This window comes from Notamacropus eugenii, chromosome 3 (assembly GCF_028372415.1).
Source record: "Notamacropus eugenii isolate mMacEug1 chromosome 3, mMacEug1.pri_v2, whole genome shotgun sequence".
In the NCBI taxonomy this organism is placed as follows: Eukaryota; Metazoa; Chordata; class Mammalia; order Diprotodontia; family Macropodidae; genus Notamacropus; species Notamacropus eugenii.
In genome coordinates, this window is record NC_092874.1 from 119,745,542 (window position 1) to 119,766,896 (window position 21,355).

General features: G+C 40.2%; 1 protein-coding gene across 4 annotated transcripts in view; it reads left to right on the top strand.

Moving 5' to 3' along the window:
- The first annotated feature begins 820 nt into the window (after nt 1–820).
- COPG2 (COPI coat complex subunit gamma 2) overlaps nt 821–21,355 on the top strand; it is a 41,171-nt gene continuing 20,636 nt past the window's right edge. The window contains exons 1-8 of one of the 4 annotated variants that reach the window (XM_072652714.1): nt 821–952; nt 2,848–2,900; nt 3,490–3,570; nt 9,397–9,468; nt 12,081–12,160; nt 16,513–16,588; nt 19,664–19,756; nt 21,060–21,146. In XM_072652714.1, coding sequence (XP_072508815.1) covers nt 826–952; nt 2,848–2,900; nt 3,490–3,570; nt 9,397–9,468; nt 12,081–12,160; nt 16,513–16,588; nt 19,664–19,756; nt 21,060–21,146 — 669 coding nt within the window. In that variant the 5' untranslated portion in view covers nt 821–825. Of the gene's footprint in view, nt 953–1,283; nt 1,393–1,488; nt 2,271–2,847; nt 2,901–3,489; nt 3,571–9,396; nt 9,469–12,080; nt 12,161–16,512; nt 16,589–19,663; nt 19,757–21,059; nt 21,147–21,355 lie in introns of those variants that run through there. The other 3 variants (XM_072652715.1, XM_072652718.1, XM_072652717.1) reach the window with 3 other exon arrangements.

Sequence of the window (21,355 nt, forward strand, 5' to 3'; positions counted from 1 at the left end):
TGCCTTCCATGTGCTAAGCGCTGGGGATATAAAGGGAGGCAAAAGAACAGCCCCTGTTCTCAAGAAGTTTACAACCTAACGGGTGGAGGACAGCGCGCACACAAATACAGACACAGCAAGCTATGTACAGGATAAATCGGACAGAATGAGCAGAGAGAGGCACTTAGAATCAGGAGGGCTGGGAAGGACTTCTGGCGGGAGGTGGGCTGGCAGCTGGAGGGCAGCATCCCGGAGGTGCAGGGACCTTCTCCTCGGTCGGACGGTCCAAGCGCCCCACTCCCGGAGGCACCACCTTCTCACGGCTTTCTCTGCTTGCCTGCAGCCGCAAGGGAAGCGAGGAGCAGACGGAAGATCTCCGTGGTAACCTGGGAGCCCCTGACCCTCGCGACCCTCCTGGAGGAGAAGCCCACGCTGACCGTGCCCTTGCCAGGAGAGAGCCCCTTCCGCTACGGGAGGGCCACGCAGTGGTTCATAAACACGACCGCGGTTCCTGACTGAGTCACGCGAGCTCCCGAGGCGCGGCACCCACTGCCACGGTCGGGCCCGCACTCGGGGCCTCCGCGTGACTAGGAGCGCCAGCCCAAAGGACCTCGTGTGTCTGTCACTCCGCGGCTCTGCAATGGGAGCTGTCGGTGCAGAATCGACCCACTTGTGCTCTCTATACGCGTGTTCGAGTGCATCTGTGCGCACGGAGGGAAGGGAGTGTTAGCACGGAGGGGAAGGCGTGACTACCGGCAGGGCGGGGCGGGGCTGACACCGCGCGGCAGGGGAAAGGGGCGGGGTTTCTGCTGGAGTGACGGGCGAACTGCCCAGCCAGCTGGAGGGATGGGGGCCGGGCTTCCGGTGGAGCCTGTTCCTCTCGGCGGTGTCGGCTCCGACGGTTCCGGTTGGCCTAGGGATCAGTTGTCGCGGGAGATGATTAAAAAATTCGACAAGAAGGACGAAGAGTCTGGTACACGCAGGGACCTGGGGAACGCCTCCGACCCCCACTTTCCAGCGCTTCCTCCTCGTAGTGCGGGGGCGGAGGGGCGGGGGCCGCGCGTCTTCCTCCCCCTGAGAGCTGGACGGAGGGAAGGGGGGAGGAGCGCGCGGGGCTGAGAGCGGCTCGGAGCTGGAGTCCCTCCTCCTCCACCAGGGCGAGTCCGTCGCGTGGCCCCTCCCCCAACTCGAGACCCTGCCTTCCCCCTTCTCCCCCTCCGGGTCCGGCCGCGTGCGCCGCGCCTGGCCTGCCCCACACCACCCGCCCCGCCCCTCGGCCCCGGCGCACGGGAGCCCTCCCCTGGCCGGCCCTCGGGCGCATGCTCCCGCTGCGCTGCCCCTCGCAGCCCTGCCCCTCCGGCCCCGGGGGTTGGTGGCGGAGAGGAGGCGGGGCCATGGCTGGAGGCGGTCGAAGTGAGCAGGGGAGGGGGCGAAGGGGCGGCGTGGGAGGGGGTGGGGGGCGAGGGTAAGAAGCGTGAGAACCCCCGGATCTCTGAAACCTAGGGCCGTTGCTCCTTGGTTCACATTCTCGGGGGGAAGCGAGAGTTCGTACACGCCCGGGGCCCCGACTTCCCTCGTGGGCCGTCCAGCCCAGCTCCGGGCTTTGGGGCCGGGGAAGCTGAGGGTGGGAAAATGGAAGGTTTAGGAAGGAGGGACGGGATCGCGGCTGGATTTGAAGGGCCCTCTCGTGGAAGACGGATTAGAACCTCCCCGCTTGCCCTCAGACCCAAAGGTGTCTCTTGTCAGGAGTAACTTGGCGTCGGTGGAGAGGAGTTGCCCACGATCAGGGCTGCCCCAAGTGGGCCAGGGCCGGCCTAGGACACGGTGGATCTCCCTCTTGGGGGACGTGGAGGGCGCTGGAGACCCCGGCCCCCAGCTGAAAGGGGGCAGACTCCAACACCTGGTGGCAGAACGGCGCCTTTGACCTAGACTCCCGGGGGGAACTCAGGCCTGCATCTTGGCTGGAGCGGAGGCGGGGCCTCCTGACTCTGGGAAGTTTCCCCTCAGTTTTCCTTGTTGCAAAGTTACTGAAATGAGTACTTAGTTAAAGAGCTCAAAGTGCTACAACAGTTTGATGCATGCTTGTCACAAAGGCCCATGGAGTTGGAAGGGACCTTGAAGCCCGTGCAGTCTGTCATGAGTCTCATTGAGAAGACCCCCTGCCAGCTAGACCAACTCCTTCATTTTTAAGATGAGAAAGTGAGATATGAATAGCGACAAGAAGCTCACGGATCTCACTCTCTTCTTTTGGATGCCTTCAATGGATAGGAAGTGCTTTCAGTCTACACCTAGTAATTCCTACTTATTTGATAGTTCCCAGTTTTGTCCCAGAAAATCTCAGAAGAATTTGTTCCAGGAAACTTGTTTTATAGCTTGGGCTTTCAGCCCCTACCACCTTACCCTAGGGCTATAGGGGCATACATTTAAAAAATGGAAGGGATATTAGAGGCTATCAAATTCAACCTCCTCTTCCTCCACGCACACTTTTTACAGAAATAGAAACTGAGTTACAGAGAGGTCACACAAGTAAGAATCCCAGCTAGGATCTGAACTTTTGTGTTCCTATTTCAAAGCCCGGCACTCCACCATTTACACCATAATATAATTCTTATTTAAGTCAGATTTTTGGTAAGTGTTCCAAAGTCGGGAGGTATGTCAGCAGAGCTAGACATAGAACCAAGGTCACTTCATTTCATCTACCAGCAACTTAGTAATGCCTGCCATTGTGGTATCCAGATGCTCAGGCTCTTATAAAAGTTTTCCTGAATTTGTTTCGATTTTTAAAATTTTGTTTCCAGTGTTGCTTAATTGTTGGTAAATGAATTTGCCTGTGGCTAGTTCTCAATACTATTTTGTTTTCTTTTTTAGGGAGTGGCTCTAACCCTTTTCAGCATCTGGAGAAGAGTGCTGTTTTGCAGGAGGTATGACTTAGAAGTATATTGTCTTTTATGTTTGTTTTCCCCAGAGTGGGATCAGAACATCTCTAGGAGACATTGGAGACATTCAGAGTTTATGTTGTAGTTATCATGACTGAAAAATGTTTGCCTAGTATTGAATTAAAGCATATAATGAATGAGATAAAATAATGCAGCCTAAAGGAAAAAAAGAACAATGTTTTGTCATTGGATGTTAGAAGAACATAAATATGCTGTGATGCCATGAAAATTTTGGTATGAAAGATGTCAAACAGGTACTTTGTATAAAGCTGCTGACAGAAGTTATAAATGTTAAATTTCATACCAGCTTTTTGAGTTACCTTAATATTGTGATTCTTATTTTGAAAAATGAAATTCTGAAATTAAACCGAAGGGAAAGAGTGGAATAGTATAATATAGAGACATATTTCCTAGTTCATTTTTCTAATATAATAAACTAAATGCTTCATTTAACTAATATTACTTAGACTTTATGATAAAAGAGTTTGACAACATCATTAATTTGTTGAAGACAATTTATTGAGATTTGTGATTGAGAAGGAAAAGGTACTATGTATTTGCTTTGCTCCCCCAGGCTCGTATCTTCAATGAGACTCCTATCAATCCAAGACGATGTCTACATATTCTGACCAAGATCCTTTATTTACTGAACCAGGTAAATGAAACTTAGGGAAGCAGTTCTTTCTGGGGCTCAGTTTTCCTAATCCATAGAATGAAAGGGTTTGACTAGATGAACTTTAAAGATCTCTTTGACTGCTTAAGTCCTATGGTTTTTTATTCTTTCAAAATTTGTCGTTTTTAAAAGTAAGCTTTTTTAAAATCCAGAAAGTTTATTTTAATTGAATAACAAGATTGAAAAGTCCTTGAGGGCAGAGACCATATTATGTACCTTTTTGGTATTCTCCCATATCAGTTTATCAAGTATATATTAAGCACTACACTGTACTAGGCCAAATACTTTGTGCTGGGGACACGGACAAAAATCAGTCTTTGACCTCAGTGATCTTGAATGCGCTGCTAACCATATAGGACAGGCACTCAAATAAATTTTAGTTTGAAATGAATAAAGAGTAATTTATTTTAGAAATATTTTGACTACATTTGTTCAGAGGTTTTTATGTTTCTTTCAAAATATAATTAAAAAAGTAAACAGATTTCTTATAGATTTATCAGCCTCCCTGTAGATTAGGTAATGTATGTCATACTCCAAAGTTTAATTTTTCAAATGCTGAGAGAAGTTTTTATCTCAGAAAAACCTGGGGCAGGGGATCTAGAACATTAGTAAATGTCACTCTCAGTCATTATCAAAAGATGGCCATTGTGATGGTTAAACTCACTTGTTAGTAAGACTGAGGTTAACAGTTTAATTTCATGGAAGTATTTTTGTTTCACTCCATCTAGACCAAGCCTTATACTCCTCATTCTAGTCAGCTATTTAACAAATTTGTGTCATTGGTTGTATGAAAATATGGATAATTACAAACTTAACACTGATATTGAAAAAAACCTAAAAACCCATACTCTATTTGTGGTGGGTCAATAATATGATGTATAGAAAAAACATTAAAACATGTAAATGGAAAGCAAAGTTTTAATTTGCTTTTTTAATTTGCCTTTTTAAAAAATCACAATTGTGAATCTCTGCCCATCATGGAGGCAGAATTTTGACTAGATCAGTTTTGATCAGAAGGCACTTTCATTTGCTATCTGGTTAGTGCAATTGATGTTGTACTCACATGCATGTAGATAATTTTTTTGTCAGTTTACCTAGTTCCTGGTTTATGGAGTGATACTTTTATTTTTTTTTCTTCTTTTTTTTCTCTTTTTTTAAAAATTAATTTATTTCACTTTTAACATTCATTTTCACAAAATTTTGGGTTCCAAATTTTCTCCCCATTTGTCCCCTCCTGCCACCCCAAAACACCGAGCATTCTAATTGCCCCTGTCACCAATCTGCCCTCTCTTCTATCAACCCTCTCTGCTCTTGTCTCCATCTTCTCTTTTGTACTGTAGGGCCAAATAACTTTCTGTACCCCTTTACCTGTATTTCTTGTTTCCTAGTAGCAAGAACAGTACTTGACAGTTGTTCCTAAAACTTTGAGTTCCAACTTCTCTTCATCCCTCCCTCCCTACCCATTCCCTTTGGAAGGCAAGCAATTCAATATAGGCCATATCTGTGTAGTTTTGCAAATGACTTCCATAACAGTCATGTTGTGTAAGACTAATTATATTTCCCTCCATCCTATCCTGCCCCCCCATTGCTTCTGTTCTCTCTTTTTATCCGGAACCTCCCCAAGAGTGTTGACTTCAAATTGCTCCCTCCTCCCATTGCCCTCCCTTCCATCCTCCCCCCCACCCTGCTTATCCCCTTCTCCCCCACTTTCCTGTATTGTAAGATAGGTTTTCATACAAAAATGAGTGTGCATTTTATTCCCTCCTTTAGTGGAATGTGATGAGAGTAAATTTCATGTTTTTCTCTCACCTCCCTTCTTTTTCCCTCCACTAAAAAATCTTTTGCTTGCCTCTTTTATGAGAGATAATTTGCCCCATTCCATTTCTCCCTTTCTCTCTCACTGCTTAATTTCATTTTTTTAAGATATGATCCCATCCTATTCAATGTGCTCTCTGTGCTCTCTGTCCTCTCTGTCTCTGTCTCTGTCTCTGTGTGTGTGTAATCCCACCAACTACCCAGATACTGAAAAGTTTCAAGAGTTACAAATATTGTCTTTCCATGTAGGAATGTAAACAGTTCAACTTTAGTAAGTCCCTTATGACTTCTCTTTGCTGTTTACCTTTTCATGCTTCTCTTCATTCTTGTGTTTGAAAGTCAAATTTTCTTTTCAGCTCTGGTCTTTTCATCAAGAATGCTTGAAAGTCCCCAATTTCATTGAAAGACCATTTTTTCCCCTGAAGTATTATACTCAGTTTTGCTGGGTAGGTGATTCTTGCTTTTAGTCCTAGTTCCTTTGACTTCTGGAATATCCTATTCCATGCCCTTCAATCCCTTAATGTAGAAGCTGCTAGATCTTGTGTTATCCTGATTGTATTTCCACAATACTTGAATTGTTTCTTTCTAGCTGCTTGCAATATTTTCTCCTTGACCAGGGAACTCTGGAATTTGGCCACAATGTTCCTAGGAGTTTCTCTTTTTGGATCTCTTTCAGGCGGTGATCGGTGGATTCCTTGAATACTTATTTTGCCCTCTGGTTCTAGAATCTCAGGGCAGTTTTCCTTGATAATTTCATGAAAGATGATGTCTAGGCTCTTTTTTTGATCATGGCTTTCAGGTAGGCCCATAATTTTTAAATTGTCTCTCCTGGATCTATTTTCCAGGTCAGTTGTTTTTCCAATGAGATATTTCACATTATTTTCCATTTTTTCATTCTTTTGGTTTTGTTTTGTGATTTCTTGGTTTCTTATAAAGTCATTAGCCTCCATCTGTTCCATTCTAATTTTGAAAGAACTATTTTCTTCAGTGAGCTTTTGAACCTCCTTTTCCATTTGGTTAATTCTGCTTTTGAAAGCATTCTTCTCATTGGCTTTTTGAACCTCATTTGCCAATTGATTTAGCCTATTTTTCAAAGTGTTATTTTCTTCAGCATTTTTTGGGGTCTCCTTTAGCAAGGTGTTACCTGCTTTTCATGCTTTTCTTTCATCTCTCTCATTTCTCTTCCCAGTTTTTCCTCCACCTCTCTTACTTGATTTTCAAAATCCTTTTTGAGCTCTTCCATGGCCTGAGCCCGTGGTATATTTATTTTGGATGTGTGGGATACAGAAGCCTTGACTTCTATGTCTTTCCCTGATGAGCATTGATCTTCCTCATCTGAAAGGAAGGGAGGAATTATCTGTTCACCAAGAAAGTAACCTTCTATAGTCTAATTTTTTTTCCCTTTTCTGGGCATTTTCCCAGCCAGTGACTTGACTTCTGAGCTTCCTTTTCATACCCACCTCGCCTCCAGATCCGCCCAGCCAGCACTTGGGGTCTGAGATTCAAATGCTGCTTCCCAGCCTCAGGGCTTTGGGTGGGGGCAGGACTGCTATTCAGTGTGAGATTAAGTTCAGGTGCACTGGTGGGAGCAGGGCTGCCACAAGGGGCTCAGTTCCCTCAGCGGGTTTATGCAGAGACCTTCAACAATGGATCCAGGCTCCTGCCTGCTTGGGGAGCCCCTGTCTGCTGTGCCCCCCCCCCGCCCTCTCCTGCTGCTGCCTCCCGAAGGGGGCTGAGTTATGGCCTGAGTCCCCTCTCGACCATCTAAAGAGACCCTCTTACCCACCCTTGTCACCTGTGGGTGGAGGGACCTGCATGGCTGCTGGAGATTCTGTCCCTGAAGCCCGCTCAGATCTGCTCCTCTCAGTGTCCGCGGCCAAGACAGGGCTGGGCTTGGCTCCGGGGTCCGCAGCGCAAAGGACCGTTTGCGAGAGGTTTTCTGGGCTCTCTGGAACAGAAATCTTGTCTGCTCCATTGTTCTATGGCTTCTGCTGCTCCAGAATTTGTTGGGAGTTCTTCTTTACAGATATTTTATGGGACTGTGGGTTCGGAGCTAGCATATGTGTGTCTTTCTTTTCCACCATCTTGGCTCCTCCTGGAGTGATACTTTTAAAACATTGTACCAAAATTTGCTTTTCCATATATTTTCAGAGATTAGTAAGGCAATAAGATTCATAAATTTTGGTTAAAAATTCATATGCCCTGAAGATATTCAGTAATTCTTTTATAAAGTAATGAGCAAGCTATTACAAATGTGTAGGCCAGATACCCTCTCTCTAAAATAATGTACAAGTTACATTTCAATTAAATGTTCTAAACTTTTATTACATTAAACTTTTATTACATTTCATCTTAGGCATTCAGAGCATTTCATTTAACTCTGTTCTTTTATTAATAAGATGCAGTTCTAGTAGTAGTGAGATTTTTATAGAAGTCTGAATTCTGAAGGGTGAATGAACCAGTGCTGTTTTGAGTCAATAAACACTGAGATATTGATAGTTCCTATTAACCCAATATCTATTGTGGTTTTAGTCTTAGTGAATACACACACACACACACACACACACACACACACACACACACACACACACTCTCTCTCTCTCTCTCTCTTTCTCTCTCTCTCTCTCTCTCTCTTTGTAAAACAGGTCCACTCTAATTAGTTTTCAGATCTCTTGGTAGATCTTTCAAGCTGGATTGTCCCCACCGTATTCTTTTCTGTGATTTACTGGGATTCTTAGTAAGAGGGGGCATAGTCACTTTTAGGTACTCCCTCCCCTTTGCTAAGATGCTTTACCTTCAGTATAAAAAGGAGTTTATCTTCTAAACTTTACCCATCCTCATAAGGTCAAGGCTTTAGAAAAATAAAGAAGAGTAGATCTTCTGCACAAAAGAGTTGGAACTGCTGTTCTAGAATTGAGTTGCATAATAGTACTGATTTTTCAAATAAAAAAAAATGTGCAAAATTGCTATGTTGTAACTTAATTAGCTGCAGAATATGGAATTGTTTGCACTACTTTATCAGATGCACAAACCCTTTATACCTGATTATCAATACCTAAAGAAATAGGTTTCATGAAGCCTATTTGGACATTCATTCTAATCAAACAGCAAGCATCCTCTTCTTTTCTGTAGGACACTTACTACACCAGAGTTCTTCTAAGGTCAAAGAGGGAAAACACTAAAAATACCTATAATAAAATCCTGAAGTATGGCTTAATAATAACATACAGAAGAATTCACATACAGCTTCCAACCAACTAACTGAAAATAAAAGTTAACAGACAAGGACATAAGGAAAGCTAACAATTTTTTCTTCAATTTCAGAACGTGATTTGAACAATGATTGTGCTACTCTTACTATGCATTCGAGTTTCTCCAATAAACTCTAATTTAACATTTAAAAAAAAGATTCAGTATGATCCAATGGAAAGAGCACTATTCTTAGAGTCAGACAGCATGGCTGAGTGAGCTTGGGTAAAGGACAATACACCTCTAAATTTTAGTTTTTACTACCCTAAGGAATTGCTGTGAGGAAAGCATTTTGAAACAGATATGGCTAAAGGCCTCCCCCAATCGAACCGGGTTTTAAAAAAAGAAATTACCCAGGGGGTTCTGAGAATGAAGGAATGACTGAGATAAAACAGTTTAAATCAAAGAGATCTGAACAACACCTACTGGGACTTTGGATATTCATTTCTTGATGGGCAGACGTGTCTCTAAGTAACTGTGTGTGCTAGGAATGATAAAACTTCATGTTCAATAGACTTTTGCTTGGTTAATAAATACTTAAAAATTTTTTTAAAAATTGCTATGTTGTTACATACTCAGAAAAAGAGAAAATTGACATTTGAAAAATTGGAATATGGAGGAAGATTTACATAAATGATGGCTTTCCCAAGACTCTAAAAGGACATATAAAGTATTAGAAGTTTTAGAGGAAAATCCCCAATCAGGTTAACAGATTTTTTTTTAATTGACTTTTATTTTGGTTAGGGTGAACACTTTGGAACTACTGAAGCCACTGAAGCCTTCTTTGCAATGACTCGATTATTTCAGTCTAATGATGTAAGTCTTTACTTTTTAAACTAAATTAGTTTTTTTTTCTGTTTGCATTGATAAGAAGTGAGTTAATTATTTCCACAGATATAATTAACCCTTGTCCAGGACTTTGGGTTCTTCGTGTGTAGGTGGGCTTTAAATACGTCCAGTGACTTAAAGGTTGAGTTCAACTTGGAAAACATTTCCCATATAACCATGTCATAGGCTTTAATAATGTGTTTGTGATTGATATTTCAGATGAAAAATTCACTCTTTGTTCAACAGCTTTTTTCATAACATAATTGAGTTAACGAATCACTTTGAAACATACCTTAATTCTAAACCGTTTGAGGATTATTTAGTCAACAACCTACATTGTGTTAGCCAATATAATTAGGGGGAAAACCCTTTTTTAGAAGGCTTACATAATAAGAAAACAATTAAATGAAATAATTTTATTCAACATGATTTGGACAGAATGTCTCCATTTTATATCTGTATCTATAATTTCAAAGGGCCAGGATGCATTCAAATGTATAACGATTCTGGTAGGGAAGGTAGATTGGAGAATTTTGTGCCACCTTCTCTCCTAGCTTTGACTTCTCCTCTGACCATATTCCCTTGATTTTGACTTCTTCCTTGCCCCTGTTGATTTTTGCCTCACTCACTGATTGCCATCAGCTTCACTTGCCACGCTGACTTGACAGTAATACAGTTAGATGAATTTAGAACTGGTTGAATGACTAGACTTAAAAAATAGTTGTTAATAATACAATGGCAAGTGGTAAGAGATCTCCAGTGGAGTCCTCAGAATCTATTCTTAGCCCTGTGCTGTTGAATATTTTTAATCAGTTATTGGAAAAAGACATAGAAAAGTATGCTTATAAAAATTGCAGATGATCCTAAGCCAGTAGGGATAGCAATTGAGGTAAGATCTTAAATCTAATAAGATGAAATTCAATAGGAATAAAAGAAATGTTGGGTTAGGAAATCAGTTTCACAAGTACAGGATGGTGGAGGTATGGTTAGATAGCATTTTTTATGAAAGATGTGTAGAGAATAGTTATGTAGAGAATAGTGTACTACCAGTTCAATATAAGTCATTGTATTATGGTTGCCCCTAAAACTAATAAGCTATTGTGATCTTGTTATTAATTATTATTAATTGCATCTAGGAATAAGGAGATAATAGTCCTTCTGTAATTCAGCTCTCATTAGACTTCATCTGGAATATAGTGTTCTGTTCTGGGGGTTACAGTTTAAGAAGGATATTGATAACCTGGGGAGCAACACAAATGAGGAAGGGTCTTACATTCATGTCATATGAGGTTCAGTTGTGAAGGAACTGGGCAGGTTGAGCCTGGAGAAGAGAGTGGACATGATAGCTATATTCACATATTGTAAGGAATGTAATATGAGAGAGATGAGATTTGTTCTGTTTGGTCCCAGAGGGCAGAACCAGAAATAATGTGGTATAAGTAGCAAAGAGGCAAATATGTGCTTGATATTAAGAATAACTTCCTAATAGTTGGAGCTGTCCCAAAGTGGAATGGGCTGCATTGGGAGGTGGTAAGTACCCCTTCCTTAGAAGTCTTCGGGCAGAGGCTGGGTGAAAGGTTGTTGGATGTGTTATAGCAGGATTCCTTTCCAGGTATGAGTTGGACTAGATGGCTGCTGAGGTCCTTGAGAGAGTCATTCATAATGTCACTGTTGTAGTAGTGGTCTGTCATCATTAGTGTCAAAATCCAGTCTAGGGGCAGTGGTGAGTGCCAGGATGGGCAGAGACAGCTACACTAAAGCCAAAGGGGGTGAACAGAGTTAGGGATTGAGATCCAAGTAGTAAAGAGTAAGTACGTGGATCAAAAAAGCAAAGCCTGCCTGGTGTGTAAGAATGGCCAGGCTACAGGAAGTTAGGCTTCTGTGTCCTGTACACTGTAGGAGGCATAAAATAAAGACTCAGTGAGAGCTAGTTAGGAATCGTGTAGTTTTCTTAGTGTTTGGTTGAAATTGTTCATTTGAATATGTTAAGAAATTCTGATTAAAATTGACAAAAAAGCACCAGGCATCTAGAAGAACTATCCTTGCTTTAGTGAAGTGAAGAATAGAAGGAAAAAATCTGTCTTTTGATTGTTTAGCTGTGGCATCCTTAGTATATTGTTTATATTCTTTTAATGAAATCTTATGTTAAATTAAATCTATGTCATCTTAATCTCAAAACCCTCTACACTTTAGATTCCATCTACCTTTTTAATCACTCTGATCCTCTATTCATTTGTAGCAATTTTTCTAGTTCAGAAGGCTTCCTCCCTGTGGGGTGTGGGGAAGTGGGTCCATTTCTTTGTAGTTCATTATGCTTATGACACCACCAGAATGAATTTAAGTTGACTTTCTCTAAAGTTAAACATTCTGATATTTGGAAATGTCTGGATAAATGGTTGAATTTTTCAGCATTCTTTCAGATGATAAGTGCTATGCTGGCACAGAATTGGTTTGCTTTTCAGTGGTGCCATGAGATATTTAGGATTGTTATCTAGATGTTTAGTTATCACTGAAATCCTCAGCAGAACTTTAATTTGTGTAGCTTGTATAACAGTATCCTTAGCAATAACATGTTGCCTTTTACAAATGACTTTTCCCAGCAAACACTGAGAAGAATGTGCTACCTCACCATCAAAGAAATGGCCAACATCTCTGAGGATGTGATTATTGTCACAAGCAGGTATGTGAAGGTGAAGAAACCTAGGTGGGGATTATTATATACTAATAGAAGTATAATTAGTTTTACATTTTGACTAGTCGATAAATCACTGGTAAATCACTCTTCCTGAAAAGTGGGAATGTTAAGCAGACATTGGTAAGTTGGAAATGTCCACACAAGGACAATCAGGATGGTAAAGAACCTTGATGTTATGGTACATAGGGATCAGATGAAGAATCTGAAGATGTTTACCCTGGAAAAGAGAAGTTTTAGTGGGGATGGGAAACCTCACTTAAAATTTTTGAAGGGGTGTTAGTGAAAAAGGGATTATTACACTTGTTCTTTTTGGTCCCAGAGGGTAAAAAGAAGTATATCTATTTAAAAAAAAAAAAAAGATTTCATCTGGTTAAAAGAAAAAACTAGTAGTTAGAGTTATCGAAAAATAGAATGTACTGCCTCAAGAGATTAATAGTGGATTTCCCATCATTAAAGGTTTTTGAACAAAAGCTGGGTGACTATTTGGAGAATCATAGAATGAGAGTTTGAAGGGATTCTCATTCAGATTTTGGCTGAACTAAGTAGCCTCTGAGATCCCTTTCTGGTCCCTTTTTTTTTTTTTTTACTGTTGGTAGCTTTTGCTTTTTTCTGGCCTTCTACTAACTAATATGGTCTTTGCAGATTAAAGTGGCTTCATGATAAAGGTGATAGGGAAGGACACCTCAGTTCCCAAAAGCCATAACTAAGATCTGGTCTAACCCATCAGGGCTAAAAACAACAGACTTTTCCCAGGGATGGGACATTCAGTAGTTGGTCCTAAGGGATGGTTCCTGTTTCATCCTATACAGTGACCTGGGACAGATAAATGAAGCCCAGGTTACCCAGTAAGTCTGTCCAGTTTTCAGAAGAGTGAGACTGACCTAGGAATGGCTCTAGGGGCTAGAATCAGGAGAGTGTTTATGGGATCAGATAGCATTGGGGAAAGGAAGATTGATGGGGCGGGAAGATGCTGAGGTTTCTTTAAAGACCTAAATTATTAGCCAAGGGATTCCAGATAGTAGGGCCTATGTAGTTCTTTGGCAGGAGGTAGCTCAAGAATTTTGGGACTCAGCTCCTCTGCGTGATAACAGTACCTTTTGGAGGGCATTAGGAGACATGAGACAGAGAGGGAGAATTGGTGTGAGCAATAGCCATTTCCTTTTCTGCTATCTTTTTTTAGAATTCTGAACTTAAATACCAAAAAAAGAGCATTTCCACATATCCAGTGGGACCCAAAAAGAGTATTTTTTGTGAAACTACAGATCTGTATTTCACACCACTTGCTTTGTAAAAACTAATATGTTCTACACTTTCAAAACTGTTCTGCTTATCTGTGCTTCCTTCTGAATATCTTCTGTGCATTTTTTAAAATGTTTGAATGGCCTTCTGTCTTTTGCATCACTATTCCTTACTCTCCTTCTCCCTCCCCACTATCAACAAAGAGGAAGGGAGGAATAAACAAAGATCTTTGAACAAATAAGTGTGGTCAAACAAAACAAATTCCGACAGTGCCTGTGTCCAAAAAATATGTGTCTCTACACCTTGTATCTATTGCTGTTTTGTCAGATCAAGAACATGCTTCATCATCAGCCTCTGGAGATGTGTTTGGTCATTGCTTTGATCAGAGTTCTGAAGTTTTTCAAAGTTGTTTTTATTTACAGTATTGTTGTCCCTCTACAAATTGTTCTCTTGGTTCTGTTTCTATTCTTACATCACGATTTGTTCAGCTATTTCTCAGTTGTATGAGTGTATAACACTTCCTTACATGATAGTTTTTTCTTCCCCTCTTTTTCATTCTTCCTTCAGGACCAGCAGATTTTTTTTGCTCCCCTTCCTTCTCCCTTGCTAAGTCTGATGTAGTGATACACAAAACTCAAGTGTACTTTTTTTTTTTTTTTAAAGTGGAATGTATATGTCAGTAAATTAAAACTAATTCTGAAGAGGCAAGAGAGAGTTGTGATTTTGATACATGGAACACAGTAGGAAGGGAGTGTTTGAATGGATAGCTATAGTTGGGAGATTTAGGGCATTATGAGGCACAGGGAATGTAGGAGAATAAATACCAGGGGATAGAAGAGAGAGGGGCAGAGATAGAAAGTGGCAAGGAGGCAGTCACATACTTGACCAGCTTGAAATTTTGCTGAAGGCTGTCCATGTCCCTCCCTTTCAGAACTCCTGTGTCTTAAGAGAGCCATCCAGAATTATAGCAGGGCCACAGGCTTCCCTCTAGAAAATGGGGCCTGAAAGGAAAGGGAGCTCTTTGAACCTGCCCCAACCCCTGCTCTTACTAATGATCTTCTTCTGAAGAGTTAAGGTGACAAAAGAGAGATGTAAAGTAGTTTAGCTTCCATAATCTTAAGATCTGAATCTCTGGGGTTGGGAAGATAATCTATAAAAGAGTGGGAAAAAAATTTCTTTTTTCTTTCCCCTTGCTATTCCACTTTGAAACTTCTCTTTTCTTTTCCTTCTGCCCTTTTCTTCTTCCATCATCTGCAATAATACATTGGCTTCGTGGTAAAGGTAAATAGTTGTGTGCAGCTGGTAATAGATGTACTTGAAAATCCTTTAGTTGAAACAGCACACTAAAAAGAGAACCTTGTTTACAAACAGATTAGGAAGTAGACTTATACCCACAGGAATGTTGGGTGCAGTACAATATTTATGCCAGTTCTTTTCATGTCATCCAGATACTAAGGGATCTAGAACCTAAAACATAGCCAGTTCTTTATATTTTTTGGTCAGTTGGCAGTGGATATGATAATTAACATCTGCTGTGTAGCTGATGCTTTTCTAGTATCTAGGCCCTGAGATGCAAGATGAAAGAAATGGCACAGCCCCCACCCTTAAAGAGCTTGTAGTCTAATGAAATGATATGACATGTATATGAAAAATGTGATATACTGTTGAATGTGATAGGGGCAAAGGAGAAATTCAGACAAAGAGTTACAAGAAAATGGAATGAGTGGAAAGATGATTAGGAAAGGCTTCCCTGAGGAAGTAGCACCTAAGCTGGGACTTGAAAAAAGAGAAAGACTTCAGTAAGCAGAGATGATAAGGCAGCGTATTCCAGGCATGTTGAACAGCCTACATAGATGTAAATATATAGAGGTGGTGTGTAGGAGATTGGGGATCAGCTAGTAATCTAGTTTGTCTGAACCACTGAATGCAGTAAAATAATGTGAAATCAGGCTGTAAAAATAGATTGGTAGTTCTGAGAAGAGACTGTTAAGGTTCTTTTAAAGTTAAAGAATTTGTATTTGATGCTAAATTCAACAGGGAGTCACTGAAGGGTCTTCATCAGAGGTGTGACATGATCAGGCTTCTGCTTTAGGAAGATTATTTTAGCAGTTGGAAGGACAGGAAACAAAGGGAATGGTCAGGAAGATGTTATAAGATTCTAGGTAAGGTGTGATAAGGACCTGAACTTTGGGGTGGCAGCAGGAATATAGCAGAAGAACCAGATGGGAGAAAGATGGTAGAGGTAGAATTACTAGGGCCAAGTAACTGGTAGACAAAGGAAGAGAGGGAAGATTAACAAGTAACATTGAGATTTTGACCCTGGGTGACTGGGGAGGAGGGGCAGGTTTCAGGGGGAAAGATGATGGATTTATTTTGGACATACTTCATTTGAAGTGCCAGCAGGACATCTAGAAGATGATGTCCAACAGGTTGTTGGAGACTTAGGAGGGGTGTGCAGGGGGAGATTGGAGCTGAACATCTAGAGCTAGCTGTTAGATGCAATAATTGAAGTCATGGGATTGGTGAGACTAAGGGACCGAACAGAGAGAAGTGGGCCAGTGATAAAGGCTTAGAGGAATAAGCAAACCTGTTGAGCAGCGGGAGGAGGAGAAGGATGCCCCAGTAAAGGAGATCAGGAGGGAGCAGGCAAATTAGGGGAGAGCAAAATCACAGAAACCAAGGAGGAGAAGGATTCCATACCAATATCATTTCAGAACAGTCAAGAAAAATAAGGATTGAGAAAAGACACTGTAGTTTGAGCAGAGTAATAGATAGAAGCCCCACCCTACAGGGCTGGATGCTAGAAAGATTGAAAGTTTTGTAATGAAGAGAGACCTAGGATATTATCTTAAGGGCAATAGCAGAGTTTGACAGAAGATTTTATTAGCTTGGGGAGCCTAAAGAAATGTTAGCCTAGCGTTCTCAATTTGTTAGGAATCTTGTTTTCCATTGCCTATTTTTTTTAATGTTTGTCCTAATTTCTTTTCAGTATTAGGCTGAAAGTGGAGAATGTTACTAAAAACTAGCCAAGCAGGAGTCTGTGGAGGAATGCATATTACCGTGATTAATAGCATATTAACTCATTTCAATTTCTCTAGTCTGACCAAAGATATGACTGGGAAAGAGGATGTGTACCGAGGTCCAGCCATCAGGGCCCTCTGCAGAATCACTGATGTAAGTTCTATTTGTGTGGTATCGTAGGAAATGTTGTATCTCTAAATGTTTCCCAGAGATCAGCGTTTAGTTTTTATTAGCACTCTTTACTCTGACAAAGAGATGGCTTCCTTAAGGTTTCATTTTAATGGATAAGTTTATAATACATCTGTACATATACACATATTTGCATACATACAGACATAGCACAAATGCCTGTAATGTCACTTGTTTACATTGGCTTTGTAGTTACCATATTCATCTACTGACCATAGGCTAAGCCTCTACCTTGAAAGGAAAAAATATACACGGAGGTATACATTGAAAAGTAAGGTTCATCATTGACTGCATTCAGTGCATACACATCAAATGTGTAGAGATATGGTGTGGAAGAGGCTGAGGAACAGCTAGTGATCTAATTTGGCTAGTATGGCCTATGTTTGAAACAGTATGACATTGGCTTGTCATCTCAAGTGTTCAGTTTGAAATGAGATCATAATACTGAATTTGGTTTGAAGTGCAATGGAATGGGAATATACATCTGGGCAGCTGGGTGGCACAGTGGATAAAGCACCAGGCCTTGAGTTAGGAAGACTCATCTCCCTGAGTTCACATCTGGCCATTTACTAGCTGTATGACTCTGGGCAAGTCATTCTTAAGTTTCCTTGTCTGTAAAATGAGCTGGAGAAGGAAATGGCAAACCACTCCACAGTGTCTTTGCCAAGAAAACCCCAAATGGGGTCACAGAGAGTCAGACATGCCTGAAGAGACTGAACAATAACAACAAAAAATATAATTCCTGGAAAAATAAACTTAACAGTTTAAGACTTAAATATTAGTTTTCCTTTTTATAGAAAGACTAGAACTAGAACTTTCAAACTGAATACATTGATTAAAGAATAACTGCATGTTATTAAGAAATATCATAGTTTTTTTTTTTAACACGCATGTTGGCTTAAACAGCCAGACTAGACTCCTATTTAGCTTTGGGATTATATCTTTCCTATCCTCCTACCAGACTGCAAATTTCACTGACATGGAATGTGCCACTTGGACGTTAACCAGATGGTTGCTCTTTGATAATTTGTTTCTTCCTGTAGTAAAATATTATGTATGTTTGTGTTTAGCTTATATTGTGCTTACCTTGTGTTATGTAGAAAAAATCCAGTCTGTAAATAGGAAATGTAATCCCTTGCAAGTCACTGGAGAGATTCAAAGAAGAATAACCACATTATAGCAAACTCTTAAAAGTCTAATTCTTTTTAAACTTCATTGTTAGAAACCTCCTCAAATTGTAGAAATTGTATGGGAGACAGAGACATATGTTCTCTGTATTTCACCTATCTTTCAACTTCTCCACGAAGTGTAGAAGGTTACAATTCTCTTTATCACTTCCACCTTTTTTTTAAATTTAAAACTTTTATTATGAACTTAAGTCATCAATAAACGTTAACATTTCAGTATACAGAGACCAAAACAGGGTCTTTTTTATGAAACCATGAACTTCTCTTACATGATTTTTTCAAGAGTACATTAAATTTAATGCAGCAGTAACAAAATTGCCCTGTTTGTGTCACTTTCTGAACTTTGTTTTTTTCTGTGTATTTTTAATGTTTCATTGATACCATTTTCTTCTTTTGGAGGGTTAGAAACATCCCTATATCTCTATTGCTGTCTGTGATCACTAACCCCATGAAATAGAAGTTGTCCCTTGTAAAAGAATAGGCCATGTTTGAAAATGGATGGTTCAGTCTACATCTCTAGTTCATCATCTCTGTGTGTAAGGTTGGGTAGTGTATGTGACATCTGTCTTCTGAGGTCATGATCATTCTTCTGTAGTTTTTCAGAGTTGTTTATCTTTCCATTATTGTGGTCATCTTATAAATTATTCTGATAATGTTCATTTTGCTCTGCAACAGTTCGTGTAAGTCTTCCCACTCTCCCTTCTCCTCTGCCTAATATCACAGAGCCCATATACAACCATGGTCAGAGCAGGACTGATTCCTTTTTGACCCCAGGAGAACAGCCTTTCACTCACTGGATCCCTGTGCTTGAAACAATACTTTCCTCTTCAGCTACTACTACACTAACATTAAAGAGACTAGAATTTTCCCCAGTTCATTCTGTGTCTAGGCTAACTTTGACTCAAAGGAACTTTATTTTAAGAGGGTTTGTTGCTGAGGAAACATGATTGTATGGTCTATAGTAACTCTTTTATCTAGCAATATCAATTGAAAGAATGGGATATTTCATGTAAATTAATTTTCTACATAATTAAAACTTCAGACATCAAACCTTTTTGAAAAATCATTTTGGATTTAATCTTAATAAAAGTGATTATAAATTCCCTTGTCCTTCTTAAATAGGATATGGGGTACTGAACATAATTTGATCCTTTCAACTTGTGGATATTATAAATGTGCTCCTCATTGTAGTGTCATAATCTGCAGTAGTACAGAAATTTGCTATTTATTTTTTTCTGACTCTTCCCATATGTGAGACTTTGCTTGTCTTTGTGTCAACTCCTCAAATTGCACTGCCTCACTGTGGAAAGCTGGGAAACAAGATGACTCAGAATGTTAATAATTATATGTTAAATAAGATTGAGCGTGATGCCAAGGGAGAGCCTGAGGCTTTGGAGATAGCTGTTATGCTCAGAGCTCCTCTTCTTTCCCTTTCTTTGCTTTCTGCTTTGAGACTATTTCAGATCCTTTTCAAGGTAAGTAAAAATTATATAACTAAATTTGAACTTCTGAGAACCTTTTTGGAACTAGATAAATAGGAAGTTCTCCTTACAGAAAATTAAAGTTGGAAGGTGCCTTAGAGTGAGTCTCCTTATCCAGTTCAGGCATCTTCTCTATAGGATCTGCTTGAACATTTGCAGTGACAGGGAATTTACTGCTCTGAGTTAACTCATTCACTTCTTAAAGAATTATTCCTTAGATTGAACCGAAGTAGGACTTAATATAACTCCATGTGTGTGTGTTTGTGTGCTTGTGTACTCGTGCGCGCACATGCGTGTGTAATTGACTTTCAGATAAAAGAGTTTTGTTTCTGAAAATGAGCACTGTGTTTACTTTTTCCAAATTGCATTAGGGAACAATGTTGCAGGCCATTGAAAGATACATGAAGCAAGCCATCGTGGATAAAGTTCCAAGTGTGTCCAGTTCAGCATTGGTGTCTTCTTTAGTAAGTAGAGAAATAGCAGTATACTTAGGATTTACATCAGTTTGTAGTTACTGAAACAAGGTGTCCTTATGATTCTCTTGTGCAATATTTACTTTTAATAAGTACAAAAAATTCTGTTTTGTTTTTTTTCCCAAGCACTCTTTGTTGTACCAAAAAAGAATTGAAAGATTAATAGGCTGTCTGTAGGCCCTAGGTCCCTATGAGTTGGGAAAATAAGCAAGGAAATCTATGCTAAAGTTGGAAAGGAAGGAAGAAAAGAAGTGAGGGTCATGTGAGAGTTAGGAGTCTGACGCTCATCCAGGCAGGCCACTCCCTGAAAATAACTTGTGCTCCAAAACCACTATACTCTTTCCCCACTTCAACTCTTATTCAGTGGGAAAGTACAGTTTAGCTTATCAAGGCAGTAAACACTGGACTTACAAGCCTAATGCTTCTGGGGTTATTTTATCTTCTCAGAGAGAAGCTTGTCAGTGAAATGTATCTCTTCTACCTGCTGGAATGTATGGAGCAGATCATTTTGAATTAAAGGACTTTTTTGTACTTTTGGCCAGGTAGCTGTCCTTGTCCCCCACGTCCCAAATTAATTTACCAGGTAGTAAAACATGAAATGATCATATGGCCAAATGTTTAATCCCAGACATCACTTTTGCAGACATCTCTGTTCTCTGGGGCTCTGTAAGAACAGAGTTTAGGTGGGGAGAAGGGAAAGGAAGGTCTGCATCTGGCTAGTAGGGGTGATGTAGATAGTTAGAAAAATGACATAAGCCATCAGTGTATAAGGTTTTTTGGAAGTTGGTTACATTGAGGACATTATCATTCTTTTTTGAAAAATAATTGAGATTTTTTGTTTTTTATACTAATTCCATTTCCCAATATATCCCTCCCTCAAAAAATACTGGGAAATAAAAGCAATGCAGTGAAACCAACCAGCACATTAACTCAGTCTGACCATTGACATGTTTTGTACCCGCAGTTCCCCTTTCTCTCTCTGAGTCAGCCTTGTCATTCTCATTACACAGTGTTCAGGGTTTTTTGTTGTTTATGTTTGTATCATTGTCATCTTTGTGTCTGTTATCCTCCTGGTTCTTCTTACTTGGCAGTGGGTCATAAAAGTCTTCCCACACTTCTCTGTATTTTTCAGTCATAATTTCTTATGGTTGTTTAGCCATTACTCAGGTCATCTATTTTGTGTGCAGTTTTATGCTGTTAGAAAAAATGTTCTGCTGTATTGATTTTGAGGTGCATTAATAATATCATTCTTTTTTTTTTAAATTCCTCAGTAATTCTTAATTTTTGTATTCAGCACATGATGAAGATAAGCTACGATGTGGTCAAACGATGGATTAATGAAGCCCAGGAAGCTGCTTCCAGTGATAATATCATGGTGCAGGTACTTGTCATGACACCCTTTCAGGTTCCATCCTGGGACTAAGAGTATATTCAGCATGTAATTTTTATGATTTCATTTGTTCCCAGTAATGCTAGACAGCTAAGGGCATAATTGCTTGGTGTGTAGACACTCTAATGCTCTATTCTTCTAGAGAACTCTTAAAGTAAGCATTTTCATAATTTCTCATTTGATATTATGATATGTGCTAC